Here is a 27,494-nt window from a genome sequence, read left to right on the forward strand (position 1 = left end):
GGGAAGATGCCCGGAGTTCAAAAATGTCGACCAGAATATCCAACTGTGAATCAATTTACTTTCCACAGGATAGCGTTTCCAAAATAACTGTGCACCGTCTGACGAGTTTTCCCGGGTTTTAGAAGAAAATTCGGGCAGTATTGCCATCGTTTGATGTACTTGCTTCCAACCCGATTTTGAACTAGCTCTTTCTCTACTTCATCGACCAACTCTTTTGGCTTTACAAAAGCCAAAGTTTCATTCTTTCATATTCGCTCTTAGCAGAAATGTTTTATCGGGGGTTATTTTTCCATACAAACTTTGGGTAAAAAAAATGGATATATCTTGAAAATTTGTATTAGAAATTACGAAAAAATAAAATAAAAAAGCTCTACACACCAAACGCTTTCAGCAATATTTTGCCGAGCTGAAGGGTCCAGTATTTTTTTTGCTGAACTTTCAGCAAAGTTTGCTGAATTTCAGCAAAACGTTACTGGTGATCAGCAGAGTTTACTGAACATAGCAGCAAATTTTGCTGAATTTCAGTTTTTTTTTGCTGAAACCTTCAGCTCGGCAAAATTCAGCGAAATTTTGCTGAAACCCTCAATCGGTTTTTGGTGTGAGAATTCCCGAATAGAACATTTTCATCTTAGCACCAAATTAAAGAGAAGACCCTTAGCTTTCATTTGAGGTACACCGCAGCAAGATGAAACGCGGTTTTAGAAAAGATTTCAATTTAATTTAACCAAAAGATTGTTTAAATCAAAGACTTTGTGTTATGAAATTCAAATGGATCATTGAAGCCGACTTTTCCGTTACTCATCGCATCAAAACAAAAGCGCCACCGTATATGGACGGTAACACAGTGACAGCAGTCGAGTTACGTCAAACACACAAGGCTACGGTGGCGCTATCTGCTCATTTCATAGCGATCGTTTTAGTTATTTTAGTGATCCATTGTTTATCATGATAAAATATCATCATATTAACCCGCTGTTTAAGCTTGCCCCGGTGTACCTTATTGAGTAAATTAGCGATACTGATTATTTTTCGATAATATTTTTTGTTACAAACATCGTGTATTAAACATAAACGCGTACTTATTTCAAATTAACAATGCTTTAGGTATGCTCATAAAACACTAAGCTCATTAACATGATTGGAACTAGTTAAACCTTACGACAAGAAGAAGAAAAAAATTATGGTAGTCATCCCTCAACAAACCATGTAAACTTTGTGTTTATTTATATCTTTATTGTGGATACCTCACACGATTTCATAATCCATATTTATTATATTTTCCCAGCAACAATATCCACTGCTAGACCGCTGATTTGATGATCCCACGCTTTGTTCCACTTTTCTTTGGCTTCGGTTTTCTCCTCCGAGTTCATGGCACTGTACTCGATCGAGTTCAGAGCCAGTTGCTTCAGCAATCGTAAATCCTGTTTGGCTGATGCAATTCCAGTGAATGCCACATAGAAGTCGTGACTTAATGGTGTTGACCGCCAAAATGAAGGATCATCCGAAGATACCACCACCGGGTAGTTGTCCGAAAACAGTAGGGCGGCTGGATGGTTTCTTTGATCCTGGACCAGTTTCAACACTTGGTTCGAGATGGGATTGATTTCGATGCAAATCTGGCGACGTTTTATCTCCTTGAGCACTTTGGGGTGTTTCAGAACAGCAAATCCATGGCCAATGCGCTTTGTGCCCAGCAGAACTGCGTCGACCTGGAAGAATGAGAAATTAGTAATCACAACGACAAGGATTGATCAATTCATACCAAATTCTGATCGGTTTTCATTCCATACCAATTGGTTTCACCAGCGTGGAAGAAAAAGTTGATCGATGCTGGAAGCTTCAGCAGTGCTGGAGCGAATTCAAACAGTGACCTTCCCGGATCTTCTTGTCCGACCAAGTCGAACCCTGCTAAGAAATTGGGAAACTTTTTGTGTAGACGATTGGTAGTGTCCAAAAGCTTCTGGAACTCTTCATCAGTCGCATAGCGACCCGGAGCGTAGATGAACTTGACACCGATGAAATCTGGGTATTTTGCTTTGAATTGCTCTGTTTCTTCGTAGTACAACTGAACAATCTCCTCCGCACTGTAAACTTTCCCATCCAAATCGTAAACCTCCGGAAGAACTCCTCTGAATTCCAAATATTGCACATGGTCGTCGTAAAATTGCTTCAAAGAGTCGTGATAATACTGTCTCCACACCGGGGCGTATGTGATCAGCGGTGCGAGGCACACGAATAGGTTTTGGAATTTGCTCCACACGTTATCCAAGCTTTTGTAGGCATTCAACGGATCTGCATTGTATAGACTGAATACCTCGGCCACCTTAGCGTCGTAAACCTCATTTGTCATCCACTGACGTATTTCCGACACTAACGACCATTCCTTTCCAGGGCTTTCTCTGGAAAATTTAAACTCTGGCCCGTGGTTTAATCCGAAGTTCCCCTTCTGCCACAAATTCTCCAAATAGGTGGCATTCACAATCAAATCGGTACTACCCAAGGCCATGTCGTGCGCATGTAGCACACCCCCTTTGGGCAGCCTTCGAATAATATTGAACACTTTGGATTTCCCAAATCGATCCAGCACTTCGAAGATATGCCTGGCCGGTATAAAATTGTAGCTATCGTTGAAGCCCTTTTCCATTTCATCCAGCTTCATTTGCATGATAAACTTATTTACAAGTTGTTCATTCTCGGTCAAAGTCACATTGGCCCCGAGAAGGTGATGATCTTCCGTTTGCAAAAAACTTTCCCGTTGCTGTTTGTACTCTTCGTATGTTGGTCTTCGCCCAACCGGTTTGCTCTCCGTGAGGGATGGGCTTGATGTAATTAGATGTTTTGGCACGGCGAGATTTGTCAGGTTTAAGACAAAAATTACTGCTAATAGAATCTTCATGATGTCTTTGGTGGGATTTTTTTTCTTTTTGATTACTTGTTGGTCAAACTAGTTTTTGTAGGATATCTGTAAAAAGGTTTGGGTTATAAGTGCTGTGAAAATAGTTCATAACATGTAATTAAAATGTTTATTAGTCGAGCTTTGTCGCTTCTATACACAAATCTCGACAAATATTAAAGCAGGTTGTCCGTTTTGTCGTGCATGTGGAAGTCCTCAGGCTGGTGTCGATGTATAGTGTCTTACTTCATCTCAGCTTGGCGCTTTTAACTACATTCACAGTATGTACTTAAAAGATTTGTTTTCATTCATGCATATGCAAGGAAAAAACAGTCTATATGCCAGTTATTTGAGAATCAATAAATTCGGTATTTTGACTTAGAATTTAACATGATATTGATTAATAGTTTACCGTTAATTGTATGGGGACGAGGCACGTTATCTTCCACTTTGGAAATTTGTGCCACTAGGTATAAACATTTTTGTGTAAACCTTTTATATAGCGATTCCCGAATTTCGCAACTTTTATAAACACGGGTCTTCAATCTCAATTCGGAAGATAACAAAACAATCTAAACTAATTATTTAGAGCGGATCACTTCCACAGCTCATTACGCATGTTAGTTCAAGTTGTGTGATAAGATAAAACGCCATCGATGTTACGATGCAGGGTCGATGAATTACCTTAATTTTGCTGTCATGTTGTAGCGATTGATAATGACAAAAAAAAACAAGAACCACTTCATTATTCTTATCTAAACATCTAATTTTGCTGTCATTTGCATAACTGATTCCTGCTAAAAATACCTAATTATGCCACCTAGCGGATGTTTGAGAAAAGCACATACAAAAATATTTAAAAAATATTTATTAAATTCGGTATTATTAGCACATGAAAACCTACCCTTCCTAAAGCTTATGTTTTGTTAATATTTTATAATTCAACCGATTTTTTTAAGAATCTTCTCGAAGAATGTTTAAAAATGTTTGTGATATGGTGTCGTTTCAAATTTCAGAAGAAACAGTTTGTGGAAGTTTTGCACGATCTACTAAAAGTATATCTGGCTTGGTTTCTAGAGAAATTCAGGATAAGAATTTTTCAAACCTCATGGGGATTCATTTTGAAACTCCTTTAGTTACTTGTTTTTTATGATTGTACGCTCCCACTTGACTTGCCTGTTTATTTAGCGTTCTTCGAGTATATTTCATAGTTATTAATTGGGGGACTTTCTTTGCCTGACTTTTGGAGGATTTCCCAGAGAATTTTTATTTTTACGATTTGCTCTAAATTAGTTTGAACTAGGGTAGAGTTAGCGTAAGTTGAAAAATAAATTTCTGACACGCGTGTAAAAACTCTGTTTAGAAAAAATCTTACCGAATTCCAAGTGGTAACCATGTGGAAAGCTATGAGATATCTTAGAGGATCCCAGAAAAAAACCTTTAATGGAAATCTAGACTAAGTTTTGGAGAAATTCCAAGTATAGAAAAAAAATATATTTTCTAAAAGTATTAGAATGCCGGGGCCCGTGGCGTAGTGGCTGCACGTTTGCTTCATAAGCAGATGGTCATGAGTTCGATCCCAGCCCCGGCACTTTTGTTAGTTGCTCTTTCCCCCTGAGAGCAGCTGACACTGACCCTCTTCTGAGCCCATGGCTCAAATGAACCCGGATACTTGGACATCGACGAACGGCAACCCATAATGGACCCCCAATCGGACTGGAAACAGGAACAACCAACAGCCACACATCAACACAACCAACAGCCACACATCAACATCCTCGTGGGTCCCGAGATGAACTAGCCTCTGGGGCTATAAATCTTGTTAATACAGATAAAAAAAAATCTAGTACTTTCAGAGGAAATTAAGTTGTCTGAAATCTTAACGTCTAGAAACAATTTCTGATACCGAAGAAATTCTAGATTATTCCTTTTATTTATCAAGCATTCTGTCTTTCATTCGACGATTGCATCATGAAATTCTCAGAGACTTCCCAGGTAACAATTTGGTGCTGTACAAACGTGTTTCCAACTATTTTAAAGCAGGCTTCATTTGAACAAAACTGAGCACAAGAGGTACAATCCTTTATTCAGCTCCTAAACATCTAATTTTGGTGATTTTTTTCTACCTTAATTAGTTTGAGGTTCATTGGAAGGCTGATTTAAGGTTTAATATGCGCTTAATCAGTAATCAATAAAAGTTATTAATTGTGTAGAAATAAAATGAAAACTCTTTCGTGAGCCTATTTTTAACCATTAGTTACATCTATTTCCAGGGGAGATGTTTAGAAATATACAAATCAATCTGTGGGAAAACTGGGAATTGAACCTGATCTTGTACCGACTTTTCGAACCCTCTAAGCAGAATACCCTCTATGGATGAGTGTAATCAGTTTCGTACCTTTTAATTCCGCCCTATGTTGATTATCCTTTGACAGATACGCGTATTTCGACTACCACTTGTAATCTTCCTCAGTGTCAGTTATCCACTTAGTGGATAGTGGATAACTGACACTGAGGAAGATTACAAGTGGAAGTCGAAATACGCGTATCTGTCAAAGAATAAGCAACATGGGAATTGAACTCGGACCTCCAGATTTATAGTTACTCGCCTTAGCACATACACCATACACAATTGTATACATATACTCGAAAACAAGAGCATTACCTGTTGTGTCTGAATAGTCAAGAACATAAGTTGAACTAAGTCTGTATTGAGACTGAAGATATGGACTCCATGAAAACATGCTCGGGTCAGCTGTCAAAAATTATTTGATTAAATGTTGAACAACAGATGATTAATTTTGCATATTAGTGATTGTTTTAAAGCTGATTACCCAGATGAATAATGTGGAGTTTAGGATTTCTCTGGGAAGGAATCACCCCTCACGTGCAGCACACACAACTTACCCAGGCTGACGTTGGTTCGCAAGTGGCAAGAGTGAACGCGGTTGGGTGACGCCTGGAGTTGTTGCTACGGAAGCAGGGATGCTAACATTGTCTGCTTGACAGTTCGCATCACATTCAAATGCGCTATATCGCCTGCTGTGATAATTCTCTTTATCACAGCTTTATTCAGTATATCTTATATCTCACATCCTTCTTCTACTCTAAAGAAGTTTTACACATTTTTAACATAAAATTGAATTTCCGTATCTCAATTTGGAGTATTTACTTACAATAATTCAACATAATTAACTGTTATACTACATCGTCACATACGTTGCAGCTGCTGCCTAGGCTGCTGCCATGGCTGCCGAATACAGTTTTCATTGTGAGGTACCATTCCGACTATGCTGCTGCTACTTTGTTTTCCAAAAAGATCGAACATTTTAGTACTTAATTGTAGGAATGATGTTTTCCGACGAGCAATGGTAGCTTGCACAGTGACGTCATCATTATCTCTCTCTCTCTCTCTCTCTTTTCCTCTCGTTCGGGGTCGCCGTCCTTGCTCTCAAAATACTTTTGAGGGCAAAAAATCATGTGATTTTGTTGAAGTTTTGTTTGTAATGCAAGGCTCTATACTTGTAATATTTAAGGAAATTACCGTCTTTATTCAATCTTATTCCCGAATATATCCCATTGCTCCGTCATTTAAATTCGAGATGTATATCTATAGATAAAGTGAATAAAACATTGTCATTCATGAAACACTAGCCACAGAAAACAAACTGCATCAACATAGTCCTTCTTTTGGCTAGCCGACATTGACGACACCTTAAACAATACATATATTGTAACCATTCGATCCCACATTGGTACGAATCAAAACTACGGGATTTTTCTAATATTTTTTTTTGCGTACATTGCTAAGATTTATCGGCCACGACAAACAACACGATGTAAGCTTCAGATCCGACATTTGCACGAAAGAAAACAACGCGATCTTGCTAACCAAGCTTTTCGTCAGCGGACATTGCCGGGACTGTCCCTCCACGGTAAGCAACACGCTGTAAGCTTCCGATCCGACATTTGCACGATGCAAAACAACAGGATTTTTCTAACCTAGCTTTTCGTCAGCGGACATTTTCGGAACTCTCCCTCCACGGCAAACAACATGCTGTAAGCATTCGATCCGACATTTGCCCGATGCAAAACAACAGGATCTTTCTAACCTTGCTTTTCGGCAGCGGACATTGCCGGAGGTTTTCCCCCACGGCAAACAACACGCTGTAAGCATTCGATCCGACATTTGCACGATGCAAAACAACAGGATCTTTCTAACCTTGCTTTTCGGCAGCGGACATTGCCGGAGGTTTTCCCACCCGGCAAACAACACGCTGTAAGCATTCGATCCGACATTTGCACGATGCAAAACAACAGGATCTTTCTAACCTTGCTTTTCGGCAGCGGACATTGCCGGAGGTTTTCCCCCACGGCAAACAACACGCTGTAAGCATTCGATCCGACATTTGCACGATGCAAAACAACAGGATCTTTCTAACCTTGCTTTTCGGCAGCGGACATTGCCGGAGGTTTCCCCACCCGGCAAACAACACGCTGTAAGCATTCGATCCGACATTTGCGAGAAGCAAAACAACAGGATCTTTCTAACCTTGCTTTTCGGCAGCGGACATTGCCGGAGGTTTTCCCCCACGGCAAACAACACGCTGTAAGCACAAAATAACAGAATCACTATAGCTTTTCCTTACCAGTTACTGCTGCTGCTTTATTCTTTTCGTGTTTTATTTCTTCCTCGATAATTGTCCAAGCAAAAAACAATCATCCGGAAGCATGCACCATCCGGAGCCCACGATGAAAATCACACCACATGTTTCACTTTTTTGTGTTGTCGTAATTTTCTCACTTTCGCATGCAAATTGAAGAGTGATTCCTCCCAGCAAAATAATAGATTGGTTCGATTTTTTTTTCGCAATTGAACGAAAAACTGGCAGGAATTCGCCAATGTGGAGTTTAGGATTTCTCTGGGAAGGAATCACCCCTCACGTGCAGCACACACAACTTACCCAGGCTGACGTTGGTTCGCAAGTGGCAAGAGTGAACGCGGTTGGGTGACGCCTGGAGTTGTTGCTACGGAAGCAGGGATGCTAACATTGTCTGCTTGACAGTTCGCATCACATTCAAATGCGCTATATCGCCTGCTGTGATAATTCTCTTTATCACAGCTTTATTCAGTATATCTTATATCTCACATCCTTCTTCTACTCTAAAGAAGTTTTACACATTTTTAACATAAAATTGAATTTCCGTATCTCAATTTGGAGTATTTACTTACAATAATTCAACATAATTAACTGTTATACTACATCGTCACATACGTTGCAGCTGCTGCCTAGGCTGCTGCCATGGCTGCCGAATACAGTTTTCATTGTGAGGTACCATTCCGACTATGCTGCTGCTACTTTGTTTTCCAAAAAGATCGAACATTTTAGTACTTAATTGTAGGAATGATGTTTTCCGACGAGCAATGGTAGCTTGCACAGTGACGTCATCATTATCTCTCTCTCTCTCTCTCTCTTTTCCTCTCGTTCGGGGTCGCCGTCCTTGCTCTCAAAATACTTTTGAGGGCAAAAAATCATGTGATTTTGTTGAAGTTTTGTTTGTAATGCAAGGCTCTATACTTGTAATATTTAAGGAAATTACCGTCTTTATTCAATCTTATTCCCGAATATATCCCATTGCTCCGTCATTTAAATTCGAGATGTATATCTATAGATAAAGTGAATAAAACATTGTCATTCATGAAACACTAGCCACAGAAAACAAACTGCATCAACATAGTCCTTCTTTTGGCTAGCCGACATTGACGACACCTTAAACAATACATATATTGTAACCATTCGATCCCACATTGGTACGAATCAAAACTACGGGATTTTTCTAATATTTTTTTTTGCGTACATTGCTAAGATTTATCGGCCACGACAAACAACACGATGTAAGCTTCAGATCCGACATTTGCACGAAAGAAAACAACGCGATCTTGCTAACCAAGCTTTTCGTCAGCGGACATTGCCGGGACTGTCCCTCCACGGTAAGCAACACGCTGTAAGCTTCCGATCCGACATTTGCACGATGCAAAACAACAGGATTTTTCTAACCTAGCTTTTCGTCAGCGGACATTTTCGGAACTCTCCCTCCACGGCAAACAACATGCTGTAAGCATTCGATCCGACATTTGCCCGATGCAAAACAACAGGATCTTTCTAACCTTGCTTTTCGGCAGCGGACATTGCCGGAGGTTTTCCCCCACGGCAAACAACACGCTGTAAGCATTCGATCCGACATTTGCACGATGCAAAACAACAGGATCTTTCTAACCTTGCTTTTCGGCAGCGGACATTGCCGGAGGTTTTCCCACCCGGCAAACAACACGCTGTAAGCATTCGATCCGACATTTGCACGATGCAAAACAACAGGATCTTTCTAACCTTGCTTTTCGGCAGCGGACATTGCCGGAGGTTTTCCCCCACGGCAAACAACACGCTGTAAGCATTCGATCCGACATTTGCACGATGCAAAACAACAGGATCTTTCTAACCTTGCTTTTCGGCAGCGGACATTGCCGGAGGTTTCCCCACCCGGCAAACAACACGCTGTAAGCATTCGATCCGACATTTGCGAGAAGCAAAACAACAGGATCTTTCTAACCTTGCTTTTCGGCAGCGGACATTGCCGGAGGTTTTCCCCCACGGCAAACAACACGCTGTAAGCACAAAATAACAGAATCACTATAGCTTTTCCTTACCAGTTACTGCTGCTGCTTTATTCTTTTCGTGTTTTATTTCTTCCTCGATAATTGTCCAAGCAAAAAACAATCATCCGGAAGCATGCACCATCCGGAGCCCACGATGAAAATCACACCACATGTTTCACTTTTTTGTGTTGTCGTAATTTTCTCACTTTCGCATGCAAATTGAAGAGTGATTCCTCCCAGCAAAATAATAGATTGGTTCGATTTTTTTTTCGCAATTGAACGAAAAACTGGCAGGAATTCGCCAATGTGGAGTTTAGGATTTCTCTGGGAAGGAATCACCCCTCACGTGCAGCACACACAACTTACCCAGGCTGACGTTGGTTCGCAAGTGGCAAGAGTGAACGCGGTTGGGTGACGCCTGGAGTTGTTGCTACGGAAGCAGGGATGCTAACATTGTCTGCTTGACAGTTCGCATCACATTCAAATGCGCTATATCGCCTGCTGTGATAATTCTCTTTATCACAGCTTTATTCAGTATATCTTATATCTCACAAATAATATTCTATTCAACTTGATATCCAGCCATCTATGTATTGCTGATTAAAGAGGTTGAAGAAGCCATACTTCAGACCAATAGTACGCTGCCATTGTGTTCAGCCATTGACAAAACTAACCAGCTATTGTTCAGCTAATACTCTCACTGTTCAGCATTCATTGTTACTTGGGTTTTATATAGTGGCCTTAGATAATTCCTGGGCTGCAAAACGGTGAGTCGATAAGGAGAGCATCCAATATAGCTCTGGTCCTCACAAGTTCCTACCTCATGCTTCCACGGGTCAAGCGATGACAAATACCGCCAGCTAAGAATTGTGTGCTTAGCTGATAGTGCAGCCTGGGCACTGTTGTCCTTCTGGCTTCAGCTAGATTGAGGAGGTACGATCCGAGTGTCTGTTCACCAAGGAGGTGCGGCTCAAACAGCGTCTGTTCTGGCATCCAGCGGCTGAGCAAGAAACGCTGCACCACGCCCAGCTAGATCCAAGGTGGTAGCCCCATCAGCGTGGTCGTCCCAGTGTTGGTTGGGACGTTAAACAGAACTGGCAAGATGGCCCTCCGGCGAGACAGGAGTGTTGGCGTAGGCCCAATAAGCAACCCGTAAAAATCCCCATTGCGAATAACATAGGAGAAAATACGACTCGATACAATCGGCAAAGACCCACGCGACGAAATAAGGACTACGATTGGAAACTTGGAACATGGAATTGCAAGTCACTAGGTTTCGCAGGATGTGACAGGATAATCTACGACGAACTACATCCCCGCAACTTCGACATCGTGGCGTTGCAGGAACTTTGTTGGACTGGACAGAAAGTGTGGAAAAGCGGGCATCGAGCGGCTACCTTCTACCAAAGCTGTGGCACCACCAATGAACTGGGAACAGGATTTATAGTGTTGGGCAAGTTGCGACAACGTGTGATCGGGTGGCAGCCGATCAACGCAAGGATGTGCATGTTGAGAGTTAAGGGCCGTTTCTTCAACTACAGCATCATCAACGTCCACTGCCCACACGAAGGGAGACCCGATGACGAGAAAGAAGCGTTCTACGCGCAGTTAGAGCAAACATACGATGGTTGCTCGCCGCGTGACGTGAAAATCGTTGTCGGCGACATGAACGCGCAGGTAGGAAGGGAGGAAATGTACAGACCGGTAATCGGGCGAAACAGCCTGCACGCCGTATCGAATGATAACGGCCAGCGATGCGTAAACTTTGCAGCCTCCCGTGGTATGGTAGTCCGAAGCACCTTCTTCCCCCGCAAAGATATCCACAAAGCCACCTGGAGATCACCCGACCATCAAACAGAAAACCAAATCGACCACGTTCTAATCGACGGTAAATTCTTCTCAGATATAACCAACGTCCGCACATACCGCAGTGCAAATATAGATTCGGATCACTACTTAGTCGCTGTATGCATGCGCTCAAAACTTTCGACAGTTATCACCACGCGTCGAAGTCGAACGCCGCGGCTCAACATCGAGCAACCTTGTAACGTAGAAGTGGCTCAAGACTACGCGCAGCAGTTAGCAGTGGCCCTACCAACGGAAGAGCAGCTTGGCGCAGCTACACTTGAAGATGGCTGGAGGGACATCCGATCCGCCATAGGTAGTACCTCGGCTACAGCACTAGGTTTCGCGACTCCGAATCACAGAAACGACTGGTACGACGGCGAATGTGAACAGTTGAAAAACGAGAAGAATGCAGCATGGGCGAGAATGCTGCAACACCGTACAAGAGCGAATGAGGCACGTTACAAACAGGCGCGGAACAGGCAGAACTCAGTCTTCCGGATGAAGAAGCGCCAGCAGGAAGAACGAGATCGCGAAGCGATGGAAGAGCTGTACCGCGCTAAGGACACACAAAAGTTCTACGAGAAGCTGAACCGCTCGCGCAGAGGCTTTGTGCCACAAGCCGACATGTGCCGAGATAATCACGGGAATATTCTCACGAGCTAGCGTGAGGTGGTCGAGAGGTGGCGGCAGCATTACGATGAGCACCTCAATGGCGACGTTGCAAGTACCGAAGGTGGCGTGGTAACAGATCTAGGAGTATGTGCACAGGACGAAAGACTTCCGGCCCCTGACCTTCAAGAGATTGAGGAGGAGGTTGGCCGGTTGAAAAACAACAAAGCCGCTGGAGCAGATCAACTACCAAGCGAGCTTCTAAAATACGGTGGAGAAGCACTGGTGAGAGCACTACACTGGGTCATTACCAAGATTTGGGACGAGGAAGTATTACCGGAGGAATGGATGGAAGGTATCGTGTGTCCCATCTACAAAAAGGGCGACAAGTTGGATTGCGGGAACTACCGCGCGATCACACTACTGAGCGCTGCCTACAAGATACTCTCTCAAATTTTATGCCGCCGTCTATCACCGATTGCAAGAGAGTGCGTAGGGCAATATCAGGCTGGATTTATGGGTGAACGTGCTACAACGGACCAGATGTTCGCCATCCGCCAGGTGTTGCAGAAATGCCGCGAATACAACGTGCCCACACATCACTTGTTCATCGATTTCAAATCTGCGTATGATACAATCGATCGAGAACAGCTATGGCAGATTATGCACGAATACGGACTCCCGGATAAACTGATACGGTTGATCAAGGCGACGATGGATCGAGTGATGTGCGTAGTTCGAGTATCAGGGACACTCTCGAGTCCCTTCGAATCTCGCAGAGGGTTACGGCAAGGTGATGGTCTTTCGTGCTTGCTGTTCAACATTGCTTTGGAGGGTGTAATAAGAAGAGCGGGGATAAACACGAGTGGGACGATTTTCACGAAGTCCGTTCAGCTGCTTGGTTTCGCCGATGATATTGATATTATTGCTCGTAAATTTGAGACGATGGCGGAAACGTATATCCGACTAAAGAGTGAAGCCAGGCGAATCGGATTAGTCATTAATGTGTCGAAAACAAAGTACTTGATGGCAAAGGGCTCCAGGGAGGAATCACCGCGCCCGCCACCCCGAATTCATATCGACGGTGATGAAATCGAGGCGGTTGAAGAATTCGTGTACTTGGGCTCACTGGTGACCGCCGACAACTACACCAGCAGAGAAATTCAGAGGCGCATTGTGGCAGGAAATCGTTTTTACTTTGGACTCCGCAGAACTCTACGATCGAATAAAGTTCGCCGTAACACGAAGTTAACCATCTACAAAACGCTTATTAGACCGGTCGTCCTCTATGGGCACGAAACATGGACCCTACGTGCAGAGGACCAACGCGCCCTTGGAGTTTTCGAACGGAAGGTGTTGCGTACCATCTACGCCGAAGTGCAGATGGAAGACGGGACTTGGAGAAGGCGAATGAACCACGAGCTGCATCAGCTGCTGAGAGAACCAACCATCGTCCATACCGCGAAACTCGGGAGGCTACGGTGGGCGGGTCACGTCATCAGGATGTCGGATAGCAACCCGACTAAAATGGTTCTCGAGAGTCATCCGACCGGTACAAGAAGACGTGGAGCGCAGCGAGCTAGGTGGGTCGACCAAGTGGAGGACGATCTGCGGACCCTACGCAGAGTGCGGAACTGGAGACAAACAGCCATGGACCGAGTGGAATGGAGGCGGCTACTATGTACAGCAGAGGCCACCCCGGCCTTAGCCTGACCGGTAAGTAAGGTAAGTAGATAATTCCTAAGACATTTCTTAATGTATCGTACCACGATTTGTAAAACACTTGAATATTTTAAGTATTGCCTTGAAAATCTAGTTGTGGAAGAACTGCATTATTTACAAAATTCTCTAGGACTATTCCAGATGTTTTTGAAGACCTCCCTGGAATTAAGTAATATAGGTAGGTAGCCCTATATCTAGGTACCAAAAATTTCTTCAGGAATCCTTAAAAAAAATCTTTTTAAAAAGTCTTTATCCAAATTTTATATTTGTTGAAAAGTCTTTATCCAAATATTCGGACAAAAACTCCCGCACCGATTCTTTCAATACATCTTCCATGGATTCATTCGGAAATTTTTTTTTAGAGATTTGATCAGAAATTCCTCTTATTCCACTAATTCCATAAATAATACTCTTGAAGCATCTTGCCTGATTCACTTCTGAAATTCCCACTTTTTTTTTAATTATCCATGAATTTGAGCAGAAACTCCTCCATGAGTTCCTTCTAAAATGTATTAAGAAATTTCTTCGGAGAATCTTTTAATAAAACTTTCAATGTTGCCTTCAGAAACTATTCCATTTTTTTTTTTCAGAAAATGACAAAAGTTCCTTCAACAATTTGTACTGAGGTTATTTTGAAAAATCCTCCACGGGTTTCACCAGAAATTCCAACAGCAACTTCCAATTGCTCCAGCAATTGCACAAGGGATTCCTCCAGAAGCTTCACAAAGAGTTGTGTGACAAAGTTGTGTATGAGTTTCTGCAGAAAATCCTACCCTATTTTCTAGATTTTATTGTTCCGAAGAATCATTCGTGAATTCTTTTAAGCATTCTCTCAAACGATTTTCCTAGAATTTATTCCAAAACTTTCTCCTTGATCAATAACACTAGTTTACAGCATTTTTGAACTCGGTAAGCTGATGATCGTTTTTGGTGTAAAATCATACCCTGAGCTCGAAAACGCGAAGAAAAAAAATTACAGTAGAGCGGAAATTTTATCGACTTTCCATACAAGGTTGATGGTTTGAAATCGATTTTTGTTCTATTTTTAAGCAAAGTCGCTCACTTCACACATCTCATTCTCCGTAATCAATGCTCTGATTTAGCTGAATTTTTACTGAATCTCGCCTACTTATGATATGTCAAAAAAACGTTGAGAAAGGATTTTTAAATTGTTTTTTTTTTCTTATTGAAAAAAAAAATACAATTCTTCATATATTTTCGGAAATTTTGCTAAAATTTGAGGAGATCGTTCCCAAAACTTAGAAATATCTTGAATTTCATCAATCTGAAAAAGATTTAAAATTGGTTGAACAAAACGCAGAATATTTCAATTTTATTAAATTCCATATTTTAAAAATTTGTAATACTCGATATTCAGCTAAAACTCAAAAACTGTTCTACTTTAAATTTTTTGAAGCACGGTTTCAAAATTAGCTTAGCTTAGACTAACTGCACATATCTATGGTTGCTACTCCGTGATTGACTCGAACCAATGACAGTTGCACAATGAATCAACTGAATAATTGACTGGGAGTGGTCAACATTCTCACTGTGCACGCTTCAGAGGCTCTCTTTAACAGTACAATAACGGCGCCGGCCACGTCCTTGCAGTCAGGTTGGAAGAGTGAAGGAATGTTAATAGCAACCTTTGTTATGTGAAAGTTGGCGTTTACCGCACGTCTCCACCAAAGGCTGCAGGAAGGAGTGATTGTTAGTAGGGCAGGTATCGTTGGGTCAGGATTCACTTCGATAAGTAATATGACCTTTTAGAGTTGCAGTATGCCGTGCAAACTGCAGTGATGTTGTTTGCTTCACGCGGAAAGCAAACAATCGACCACCCACGTAAGGTGAGATATTTATTCATAAAAATACATACAACAAATATACATGGACAGATACATAGAAAAACAGTATGTCGTTAAGAGATTGCACAGAAAAATGAAATTCAATAAAAAGAAGAGATAGTTTGTAAAATGCCATCCCGAACAGTGACAAAATGGAACGAAAATCCAAGTCGACACTCATGGTGACGAACTATACAAAGTCAATGAAAAAATATTTGAAAAGAGGATATTATAAATATATGGTATAAAATTGTATTAATATAATAACTGATGTAGAATCCATAGTTAGAGAATAACAGGGAACAAACTCACCGGATAATCGCTTGCCATCAATCGAACCAAAAATGCGAAACGAAAAAAAAAATCAGAGCACCGAAGGCAACGCGCGCGCGAATCCGGCCTCCAGCTGCTGAGCCGTCACTACACACACTGACTGAATCCGGGTCTTCTTCCTCTGCTATCAATCGGACCAAAAAGCGCAAAAAGCAAATGGAAAAAAACTAAATCGGGGTACCGAAGGCAACGCGCGCGCAAATCTGGCCTCCAGCTGCCGAGCCGTCACTACACACACTCTTTGAAGCACGGTTTCAAAATTAGCGCTAAATTATGCATTAGAAATTTTGGTCGTTGACAGAAGTTCACGCCTTTCGTTTTATTTTGTAAACTAGTATAATTTTTTCAAAAAGATCTCCAAATTTTCCTCCAGCGAGTTCTTTACAAATTTCCACAAGGATAACTATGAAAAAACTTCCACAGATTTTTCGATAATTCTTCCATGGACCCTTGCTGAAATCCATCCTAGAATTCATTTACAGATTTTTTTACGAGTTCCTGAAAAAATCACCCTGGGATTATTGAAAAAATTCTCAACGATTTTTTTCAGATTTTTCCGTAGGTTTTCTCCAGAAATTTTCTATGAACTTTCTCAAAAATGCTCCATGGATTTTTTTTTCAGAAAATGATTCACTGATATTACTGATATCACTGATCAGAAACTCAGAACTACTTTAAACACTTCTCAGCAGCTTTCTCAAGATTGTTCTTCAAGGATTGCTTTAGAAATTCTACAAGAGATTATTAAGGAGATTCCCAAAGTTTGTTCACATTCCTTGAGATATTCCTTCAATACATTTCCCTTCCAGAAATTGTTCCAAGGATTTCTTAAAAAAGTCTTGAAAAATCCTGCAACGATTCCTTTAGAAACTTTTCTATAAATTCTTTCAGAGATTCTTATAAGGATTTTTACGGAAAGCCTGGACGACATCTTTGCTGGGATTCCTGCAGAGATTCACACAGAGATTTCATCAGAAATTTTGCCGGGTGTTCCTCTATACATTCCAAGCGTACCTCTAGAAACTTCTCTACGCATTCAACCAGAAATTCATAAAAAAAATGTTTAGAATTTTTATTTGGGAATTTCTGCAAGATTTTTTTTTCAAAAATATCTCAAGATGTTTTGTTAGGTATTCCACTATGTGTTTCCAGGTACTTCTTCATATATTCCTCCTGGAATTTCTTCAGAAAATCCATATATGGCTTCTCAAAATATTCCTGTTTTGTTCTAAGAAATTCTTTGAGGAATTTATTTATAATTTTCTTAAATTTTTTTAAATACCTTCTGGAATTTCTTTAGCGATAAGGAGAAACAATGATAAATAATTTTATTTAGGGAAAATACTTTCTGTAAATACTCTAATGTAAGCTGAATTACTTGATTTGAAAATATGGCACAGAATTATGGTTGCAAATGTTTAAACTATTGCATAAAATATCATGAGAAAATTAATTATATAGATTTTCGGTTGGTTAAACATCAAAATGGGATTGATAAAAGCTAAAATAAATAGTTCTGTGTAGAAATAAAGACGTATCCTCATGCCTCTAAAGTAAAACTGTATAATACTAGCATTACTAAATGAATTGGAAGACTTCCAAGCGGAAGAATAGCTAGAAGAGTCGAAATTTTTCAACCCTGTTTATTTTAAAGCAGATTTTCATACCGAAATGCATGACATGGTCAAAACTTTATTATTTCATTCGTTCTGAAGAAATTTATTATAAATGAGTCTTGGATTTTAATTTCATACATTCTTAACTTGATATATTTGAAAACAAGTAGTTCATGCAAAAAAATTGAATACTTTGGGTGCCATTTCTCGAAATGTATGTTATTTCAGCCAGAATATAGTCTTGAAGACATTAGAAGCTAAAAGAAAACGTAAAAGTAGTAATTGCTGTGATTTATGCAAGTGATACAATCAAATTTTATCAAAACAATACTTAAATGCGTGATTTTTTGATGGTTTACAACATTTTTTTCTGTTAAATACTTTCTTTTTCGTAGATTTTCAACCTGCACTCGTCGTGATACTTTTATTAGAATCTTTTGAAACCCTTCCGACAAGGTTGCAACCATCCATTTGCAAAAATTTACATTCATTTGCTATTATCTCAGTTCAGAAGCATGCAATCGAAAAACAATGTATGGATGAATTGATCCTTGTAGTTTTATCTGAAAGTTCGCCGAATAGCATTAGGGTCGCACACGCATACCAAAGTCGTGAGAGAGCTGTGAAGGCAACTCTCCACGCGATGAATATAAATTTCATTCACGCTGTGGAAAGTTGCCTTCACAGCTCACTCACGACTTTGGAATGCGTGTGCGACCCCAATGTTATTCGGCAAACTTTCAGATAAAACTACAAAGTTAAATTCATCCATTCATTGTTTTTCAATAGCATGCTTCTGAACTGAGATAATAGCAAATGAATGTAAATTTTTGCAAATGAATGGTTGCAACCTTGCCTTCCGATGAAAATAACTACAACAAATCTTAAACAGTTTCAATATTATAACATATTTATATGAAATGTATGTAAAATGACTGGCAACACTTCCAAAAACGATCAAATTCATGATTTACATGTCGATCTATAATGCAGGTCACCATACAAAATGTTTGTGTTGAATATTTTCAAAATTTGATAGTTTTTTATTAGAGAATTCTAAAAATTGTCCAATTCGGCTAAACGAATGTCTAGGCAAATTTTCATTTTTTCTTATATTTAACGACCAAAAAACAAACAATATATTGTTTCATCCCATTGGCTCAAGCAAATTACCTGGAAGATCCTCCAGAAATTAAAAAAAAAAGAATATAAAATTATTACAGTTGCGAAACAAATAGAAAAAATATGCCTCGGCTAAACAAATGTCTACCCCTGTATTTTAAGGCATCATCCTTAAAATATCCGTAATATATTACAATTCTCGGTGAGGAAGTCATAAGAAATCTTAAAAAAAGTTGGTTAGAAAGCTTTGAGGAAAAGTCTGGCGAATGGGAAGTTTGCGCCATAAAATCACCCCTCCGCCCATCGTGATCATCGACAAAACGAGAGATATTTATAAAAAACCCAGATTAATCCACCTAGTGGTGATAGTGCCTTTCTCGTCGAATATGTACTCAACATTTTTTTCCGGCCATAAGCCGAAGTGTTTCTGAATCCTGAGAATACTCTTGAACGGAATAAATCTCATTTTCTTCTTTTGTCACAGTGCTCGTTGACTCGTCAATGGGGGGTGAAGTTGATAAATAAGAAAAATATTTGATGAAAAAATTCTCAAAAAATTAAGCAAAACCGCTCAACTTATCGGTTTTGATAAAAAAAATTTCTAGAAGACTCTAATGTCACTTTAATATTGAAAAATTTAGCGGTTTATTTATTTGTGCCCTTCTTCAAAATGTTGAATTTCGACCAAAATTTCCAAGGGGGGACCCCTCTGGACTTAAAAGAAAATCGAAATTTGTGTCAGCCTTATTCAGAAAAGCAAGAATTTTATCAAAGCCATAATTAAATTTGGAAACTTATTGATGGCTCATATTCCGACTCTATGTTAAACGTATAGGCCGAGCTGAAAAATATCAAACCTCTTAGTTGACTGCTTGACCACCTTCACTAGCACTGGATGCCGATCATTATCATGACATTTCGGCATTTTTTTTTCTGCGCACTTTAGCCTATATTTTATTATCATCTTCTATATATATAAAAATGCAGTGGCATACGTGGGACCGTGCATAAGTTGCGAACAGATGGTCCAATTTGGGTCGTCTAAGTTTTGTTCTGTTAGTTTTCACCCAAGGAAGGTTTATGATACACAAAACATGGGAAAATTGAGAGTTTTTAAAAATCGGGTTTTCATACACTTTGAACGGGAACTTGGGCTTGGCTAGGGGCTTGAAACGTCAAAAAACGCAGTAGGCAAGACAAAGTTTGCCGGGGAAAGCTAGTTAGTTATAAGGTTCATGTAAAATTTGACAAAAAAAAGTGCAAGCTAGCGAAATTTTCCATATTAAAGCCCATTCAAATTTCAACCGTGTTACAGTGCGCGAGGGCTCAACCAGTTGCATCAAAATTGTTTGCAGTAATTTTAGATGCAAAAGGGGATTGGTGCTATAAAATTTAAGTTTTTCCATGCAACGTTGATCCATCCTACTGCATTATGACGCCTCAGGAATCTAAAATGATGTAATTTGACAAGATCGCTTAAATTTTTATCAAGATTTTGTTCTTTTACACATATTAATCGCTTGCATCGATTTTGTTCACCTGCGTAATTTCAGCAATGGATCCAATCCTGATTCTGTTACACTGCCGGTAATCTTAAGTGTGGTCAGAGACTATTTTCTTGCTGCCCGTTTATCTGGTTAACGAACATTTTTGATGATTTGATGTTTCGCATGCATGGGTTTGGTTTAGTTTTTTCATTGGTCATTTCCGACGGGACACCTGGAACCGGTTCCGGAACACAACCGGTTTAGATACGCTATGAAACTATTTTCCTGCTTACTCTTCATCTGGTTATCCAAAAAGCCACTCTTCGATGTGTCACATGCCTGGGTTTAGTTCACCTTTTTAATTGCGGCCACTTCCGGCAGGACATCCGGAACCGGTTCCGAAATACTATTAGTTCAGATATGGTCTGAAATAGAGGTGGGCAAAAAGGCTCACTTCAGTGATCGGATCCGAACCGGATCCATCACATTAGTGAACCGGATCTTTTGAGCAGATCAGCGGCTCAGTTATGGCATGAATGACCAAGCTTCACCGAACCAGATGGGATTGCTTATTTCCAGTTTATTCTCTCAAGGGGACCACGAGCATCAATATCGCTACTTTTTGACGAAATTTCCATCAAACCTTGAGCTTAATCAAAAGATTTTCCAAAAAAACATTGGGAAAACCACGAGTTTGACGAAAATTCCAACAAAAAGTATTGATATTGATGAAGTATTGATGCTCGTGTGGGGCCCGCTTCACACACAGCAAGCGACACTCAATCTCTTGATTTGTTTTAACATACAAGCATTATCTCTCTCCCAGCGCCAGCACCACACAACATACTGGATACTGCTGAAGAACCGAACGAAAGAAGTGATAATGTGTGAGTTCGTGTTCGAGTTCGGGTTGTTCGGATCAGATCTGTCCGGACTGCCGGTACTGCTCTCCCGCTTGAGCTGAGAGCGAGAGATCGTGTGCGTTGTTTGCGGCTGCATGACCAGAGGGAGGGAACTGGACCAGCGCTGTTGGTGGTGTTTACTTGGCGCGTTTCGTAGAGCTGTGTATTGGAAATGAGCCAGAGCAAAACAAAGAGAACATATCGGTTCTTTTAGGCTCTTTCTCACGGAACCATGTAAACTAGTGACGCGGCTCTCTCTGTAAAAGATTCACGGTTCACTCACTCACTTTACTGATACGAATCTTTTGAACGGGTCCGGATCTGATTGCCCATCTCTAGTCTGAAACTATTTTCTTGCTTACCGTTCATCTGATTATCGAAAAAGCCGCTCTTTGATGTGTCGCATGCCTAGATTTGGTACACTTTTTTAATTGGTCACTTCCGACAGGACATCCGAAACCGGTTCCGGAACACAACCGGTTCAAACATGGTCTGAAACTATTTTCCTGCTTACTGTTCATCTGGTTACCGAAAAAGCCGCTCTTTGATGTGTCGCATGCCTAGGTTTGGTACACTTTTTTAATTGGCCACTTCCGGCAGGACATCCGGAACCGGTTCAAACATGGTCTGAAAATATTTTCCTGCTTACTGTTCATCTGGTTATCGAAAAAGCCGCTCTTTGATGTGTCGCATGCCTGGGTTTGGTACACTTTTTTAATTGGCCACTTTCGGCAGGACATCCGGAACCGGTTCCAGAACACTACCGGTTCAAACATGGTCTGAAACTATTTTCCTGCTTACCGTTCATCTGGTTATCGAAAAAGCCGCTCTTTGATGTGTCGCATGCCTGGGTTTGGTTCACCTTTTTAATTGGCCACTTCCGGCAGGACATCCGGAACCGGTTCCGGAACACTACCGGTTCAAACATGGTCTGAAACTATTTTCCTGCTTACCATTCAACTGGTTATCGAAAAAGCCGCTATTTGACGTGTCGCATGCATGGGTTATGTCCACTTTCTTATTTGGCCACTTCCGGCGAGACTCCCGGAACCGGTTCCCGAACACTATCGGTACAGATATAGTCAGAGACTATTTTCCTACTTCCCATTCATCAGATAATCGAAAATGCCGTGGTTTGATGGGTCGCATGCATGGGTTTGTTGCATTTTCATATCTGGCCCCTTCCTGGGGTACCGGTCCGGAACACCTAAATGGCCATAACTCCGGAACGGCTGAACCGATCTGAACCATTTTCAATAGGAAACAATGGGACAATGTACCCCGTCGAATGAACCATCGGTCGTTGAAATCGGTTCTTATTTACTATCTAAAAATGAGGTGACCTTTTTGTACACATACACACACACACACACACATACATACACACACACACACACACATACATACACACAGACATCACCTCAATTCGTCGAGCTGAGTCGATTGGTATATAACACTTGACCCCTCCGGAGGCTCTATCAAATTTTCGTTTTTGGAGTGAACATATAGCCTTTCGGTACACCTTGGTGTACGAGAAAGGCAAAAATGAAGTCAGGAAGAGAAGTAGATTAAGATTAAGGTAAATAGAACTAAACAGGTATGCTTTGGAGCAATTATGGGTGCTTCACAAAATAATTTAATGATATGAAATGCTTCGCGTGTCAAAAAGCTAAAATCCCTGCATTAAAGGTCATCATAATATAAACTGCATGTTTTTAACTGATTGGATGTAAAAAATTTTCCTTCAAAAAAATAAATAAAAAACGAAGTAGGGGGATTAGGGGCATAATGGACACCCGGGGCGAAATAGACACCACTGTTTTTGTCGAAACCGTTGACTTTTATGTAAAACTTTTAATGCATAAGTGTAAAGGAACAAGTCATTGTTCTATTTCTCAAAAGTATCATTAATATTCCTTCAAAATAATGAAAATATCATTGAAATTGAAATATGTTTTACATATGGTGGATTTCTTATAATTTCGAAGCAGCAGCAAATAAGGTACTACACGTGTTTGAGTGTGTCCACCATAAAACAAATAAAATGTTAGCATATCTACATGTATACGCAGATTTAGCAATGGTTAAAGTATTATATTTTTTATCAGAACTTACTCAAAATAGAAATTTCAATGTTGTAGTCGATTCGGGGCGAAATGAACACTGGCATTTATGAATGGATGTATGCGAGTTGCATACTGTTGGGCGTTTTAGAGAGTTGCGTTGCGTTGCGTTGCGTTGTAACGGAGTAATTCGTAGATTGCATACTGAAAGTTGTCATGTTAAAACTTTAATACTCCTATTCTAATTGCTTATGGAATGCTATTTGGGAAGGAACAGCTATCCAATCAGATATTGAAGTAAAAAAGACATGAAAACTTCCATTGCCGGCCACGCCCATCTTCTCCGTTACGAGGATAGGAAAGGATGTGATGATATGACACCTACTTTATGAAAGGCCAGCGACTCACCGGCGCCCCCATAGGTGTCAAGGAGTTGGATATTTGGAAAGGGTTGATTGGGGATTCACTATAAGCGAGTGATGCGGCAAGATTCAGATTGTGTGAGTGTATTTGAGTTGATTATGTTGATGTGTTGATGTGAGTGTAAGTGATTTTTAACACCAACGTTGGGAGTGACATAGCTAAGAAATTTTGTCACTCCTTGGGCCTTTTTGCTTCCGGGATGGGGCACAGGCATTTGGACCATGTGTCCTGGCTAATAAGCCTAGGCTTAAGCGCCATTGATCGCTCTCTGAAACGATAAGAAACACGTTATGTGGATGGGAAGGGATAATAGGGAAGGGATGATATCTATTTATCGAGATGCCAGCGACTCACCGACGCTCTCGTAAATAGAATGGAAATAGGATTTTGGAACTGGAATGGTCTGGAATTTAGGATGATTAAGTTATGTTGGAATTTGGATGAGATGTAATGGGCGAAAAACACAACAAATACGTCAATAAAATAATTTACCTTTATCGCTGAAACAGAAAGTATTAGGAATAATTATTCAAAACTTAAATAAATGATGCCCTTCTTATGGCGTAAATGTTCAATTGTGATAAAATGCAAATCCCTACTTCCGATTTTTGCTCTACAGCATCATTGAGTTTCTTCATACTGTTGGGCGTTTTAGAGAGTGTGGAAAAAATCAATCCGATTATTTTAGCCTAAAGTTTATTTATTTAACTTTGATGTTATGTAAACTCGTCTAAGATGGAGTATTATATCTGTGGTATTGATCTACGTAGGCAAATTACTTAACTGGTCGATATTATCAAAGATACAGCATAAAATATGGAGGGGTGTCCATTATGCCTCGATGGGTGTCCATTTCGCCCCGTACCTTTCCTGCCAGCCCCAAAAAACACACGGTTTACAATTCATTATTTCTTCGCAATAATGACATTCTACCTGCTGTAAATGATTGAAATACGTAGGAAACAAGTTGAAGTTGTAAGCCAACTGATAATATGTTAAGTTTTTGTCTGTTATACAGGCCAAACATACTCATTTGCTAAGGGTGTCCATTATGCCCCTAATCCCCCTACCTACACGAAATTAAGGGTCTATATAATCGAGCGTCTGCTAAATCGAGGTATACCTGTAAACGATGATTTCTAGCGCCATGAAATAGATGTTTGTCAAACATATGAAAGTGTGATATTCATCAACGAGTCACTTGAAATTTGTTGAAATGGGTTTCGTGCCTTCGCGAGAAAGGCGCCGGGTAGGTTAATTAAGGGTTTTTTATAGTGTATTCGTTCTTCCTATAGTCCCATGAATTGCCCAAAATATTTCCGAAGACAGTTCATCAATCGGACAAACAGTTATCGATGTTTTGCTTTGGCCCCTCTCAAAAGTAATGCTTAAGTCAAAATAGCAAGCTGATGATATAAATTGTTCGCTTTGGTCATGAAAAATAGCTATGAAAAATATGAGGTAAATAAAAATATACAAAGGATCTCTTAGCTTAGCCTTTGTACTTGCCTCACAATCTAAAAATTCATGTAATGGCAAGGCAAAGGAAGTATTTCAATTAATAACTGTGGAAGTGCTCAAAGAACATAAGTTGAAGAGAGGCTGGTCAAGTTTCGGTGGGAACGTAGGTCCACATTAGAGTGGGTCAACGTTGTATGGAGAAACTTTAAATTTGATCGTATCAACCCGGAACAAAGCTTTTTCAATCTATATTAGCGTCCAAAACAACTGTGCAAAATTTGGGAGCGATTGGTTGCGTCCCCGTATTCCGCATTGCGATTGAAATTTGTATGGAAATTGGTTTGAGAAAACGTACTTTTTTGCATTTTCCTCATAAGTTGAATTCTTTTGCCCAATACCATGTAACTAATAACGTTAAAGTATAGCCTAGGATATGCTGAAAAACTTTGCCGAAGACCGCAAAGTGATCCGACGCCTGTGAAAAAAGTTATTCGCCTGGTAACTTAGACCAAAAATTGAGATTTTATTATTGATGTTATTCCTTTACATGTTAAATGTTAAGCACCACCCGGCAATCTGTACGTTATAGCTTTTTTCACAAGTGTCGGATCACTTTGCGGTCTTCGGCAAAGCTTTTTGGCATATCCTAGGCTATACTTTAACGTCATTGGTTTGATTGTTTTAGACGAAAAATTTCAATTTAAGAGAAAAATGCAAAAAAAGCACGTTTTCCCATACTAATTTCCATACAAATTTTAATCGCAATGCGGAATACGGTGAAGCCACCAATCGCTCCCAAATTTTGCACAGTTACTTTGGGCGCTAAAATGAATCGAAAAAGCTTTGTTCGGAAAAATCGACTTTGTTGACCCAGTCTAGCCCACATAGAAGAAAAAAAAATTGAAAAATAAAATTTTAGAAAAAAAAATGTCATTTTTAAAGGAAATGTTCTCCTTTCATCTTGTCTACTTCATTTTCTCACAGTTGGTACATATTTGGATATTCCAAAAACTATACCACCCTTCAAAAACACTGTTACACCAAAACACTAAACCTTACTTACTTCCCCGATTTGGTTTCTTAGATTTCTTCATGTCAGTAATGATTATAAGTGTCAATGATAAACGAGATCGATTCTGTTCTCAACTGTTGCATTTGGCGGCTATTTGGATTGCTGCAGGAAGTATGTATTACATTTATCCAAGAATCGGTAGTTGAATGCTAATTTTGACCAATGGTACCGTACAGGCTATGACCTGTTTTGTACATCAGACTAAAACATTACCACCCACGAACTCTCGAAATTGACCACTTCTATTATAAGTTCTGATTCTAGTTCAAGATTATCTTCCATAATGGTTTTAACAAATTCACATCACCTCACACTTGAAATTTCAATCGAATCACAGCCATTGATAACTAATATCACATTTCACCGTTTATATTCTTACTCCAGGAAAGCAAAAAATACTGGGAATACCGGTCTGGAATTTTCAACTCTTATATATTCTCACCATTCCCACCGTGGTCAGGAAACCACACTTGATAACTCATTTGACCACGCTACTTCACTCATTACCGACCTAAATAAACAATCCTGAACTGAAACTAATTACGTTACGCTCCGCGTTATCGTTTCGTTTTGTTTACAATGTGAAATCGTAAATGGTTTATTTTTTACCTCAAAAGTGAGAAGTCTATTTACGTTTCGCTTTTAAATTAATTTGTTCACATACGAGCTACTGAATGCCATGCATTGCCATTGATGAAAGTTACCATGTCCACATCAAGGAATTACCTTTCCAATGTTCTGGTTTGCTTCGGTACGCTGCGCCGGGTATCTACGCCGCTAGGGCATCAACCTAATCAGCGCTTCAAATCCAATTGAACTTTTGATCCCTTCGACAGCACGTGTAGATCTCAGCTGTGCGAATCCTGAACAAATTCGCTGATTACGGGTTTTGTGAATCGTGCAGCAGCTGCTTTCACTAAAATAGTGACTGGGAACCTGATGTTCGGTGTTCGGTTGTGTCGATGAACCGCATGCACGGAACGAAGCTTTGCGCGCGCCGGGTGTGACTGGCTTCCCTGTGATCTATTATATGTTATTACTCGCACCGACAAACGGCACAGACTGACCGCGACGGTACTGCCAATCGCATCTTATACTCCTTACATTTGATATGTGGTAGGGGAGAGCGGAACAATGTGGCTTCTGCGGAGGAAGTACCTACTCTTGAGAGTTTGGTCGGGATTGGGATTTGGCAGACAATTCGACGAACGTGAGATATGTACCTAAAATTTGCTGCTAGCCGAGGGCGGAAAGTCAGGAATGTTGGATGCTAATTGAAAACTCAATTCTGAAACGCTGATTTAGGCCTCCATTTAGGTTATACTTACTTACTTTCAGGCCTGGGCACCCACGGTGGTGCAGAGGGCCGAATTGAAAGATTTCTATTCTGGGCGATTGCCAACCATCGCCTTGACCTGTGGCCATGTCAAATTTCTGTCAA

At 40.3% G+C, this 27,494-nt stretch overlaps 1 protein-coding gene across 3 annotated transcripts; it reads right to left on the reverse strand.

Annotated features, from left to right (window-relative positions):
* Positions 1 to 1,212: 1,212 nt before the first annotated feature.
* Positions 1,213 to 27,084, reverse strand: LOC109423014 (adenosine deaminase 2). Of its 3 annotated transcripts, none has more exons than XM_019697929.3 (3): positions 26,780 to 27,084; positions 1,766 to 2,965; positions 1,213 to 1,712 (listed from the first exon to the last, which is right to left on the reverse strand). In XM_019697929.3, exons 2-3 carry the CDS (start codon positions 2,897 to 2,899, stop codon positions 1,272 to 1,274), a joined length of 1,575 nt encoding a protein of 524 aa, XP_019553474.2. In that variant the 5' UTR covers positions 2,900 to 2,965; positions 26,780 to 27,084; the 3' UTR covers positions 1,213 to 1,271. The 3 variants fall into 3 exon arrangements, with proteins under 3 accessions (XP_019553474.2, XP_029734696.1, XP_062709015.1); XM_029878836.2 differs by lacking the exon at positions 26,780 to 27,084 and adding an exon at positions 26,361 to 26,505; XM_062853031.1 differs by lacking the exon at positions 26,780 to 27,084 and adding an exon at positions 26,045 to 26,309.
* Positions 27,085 to 27,494: the final 410 nt, after the last annotated feature.

This window comes from Aedes albopictus, chromosome 2, assembly GCF_035046485.1.
Source record: "Aedes albopictus strain Foshan chromosome 2, AalbF5, whole genome shotgun sequence".
NCBI classification, from domain to species: Eukaryota; Metazoa; Arthropoda; class Insecta; order Diptera; family Culicidae; genus Aedes; species Aedes albopictus.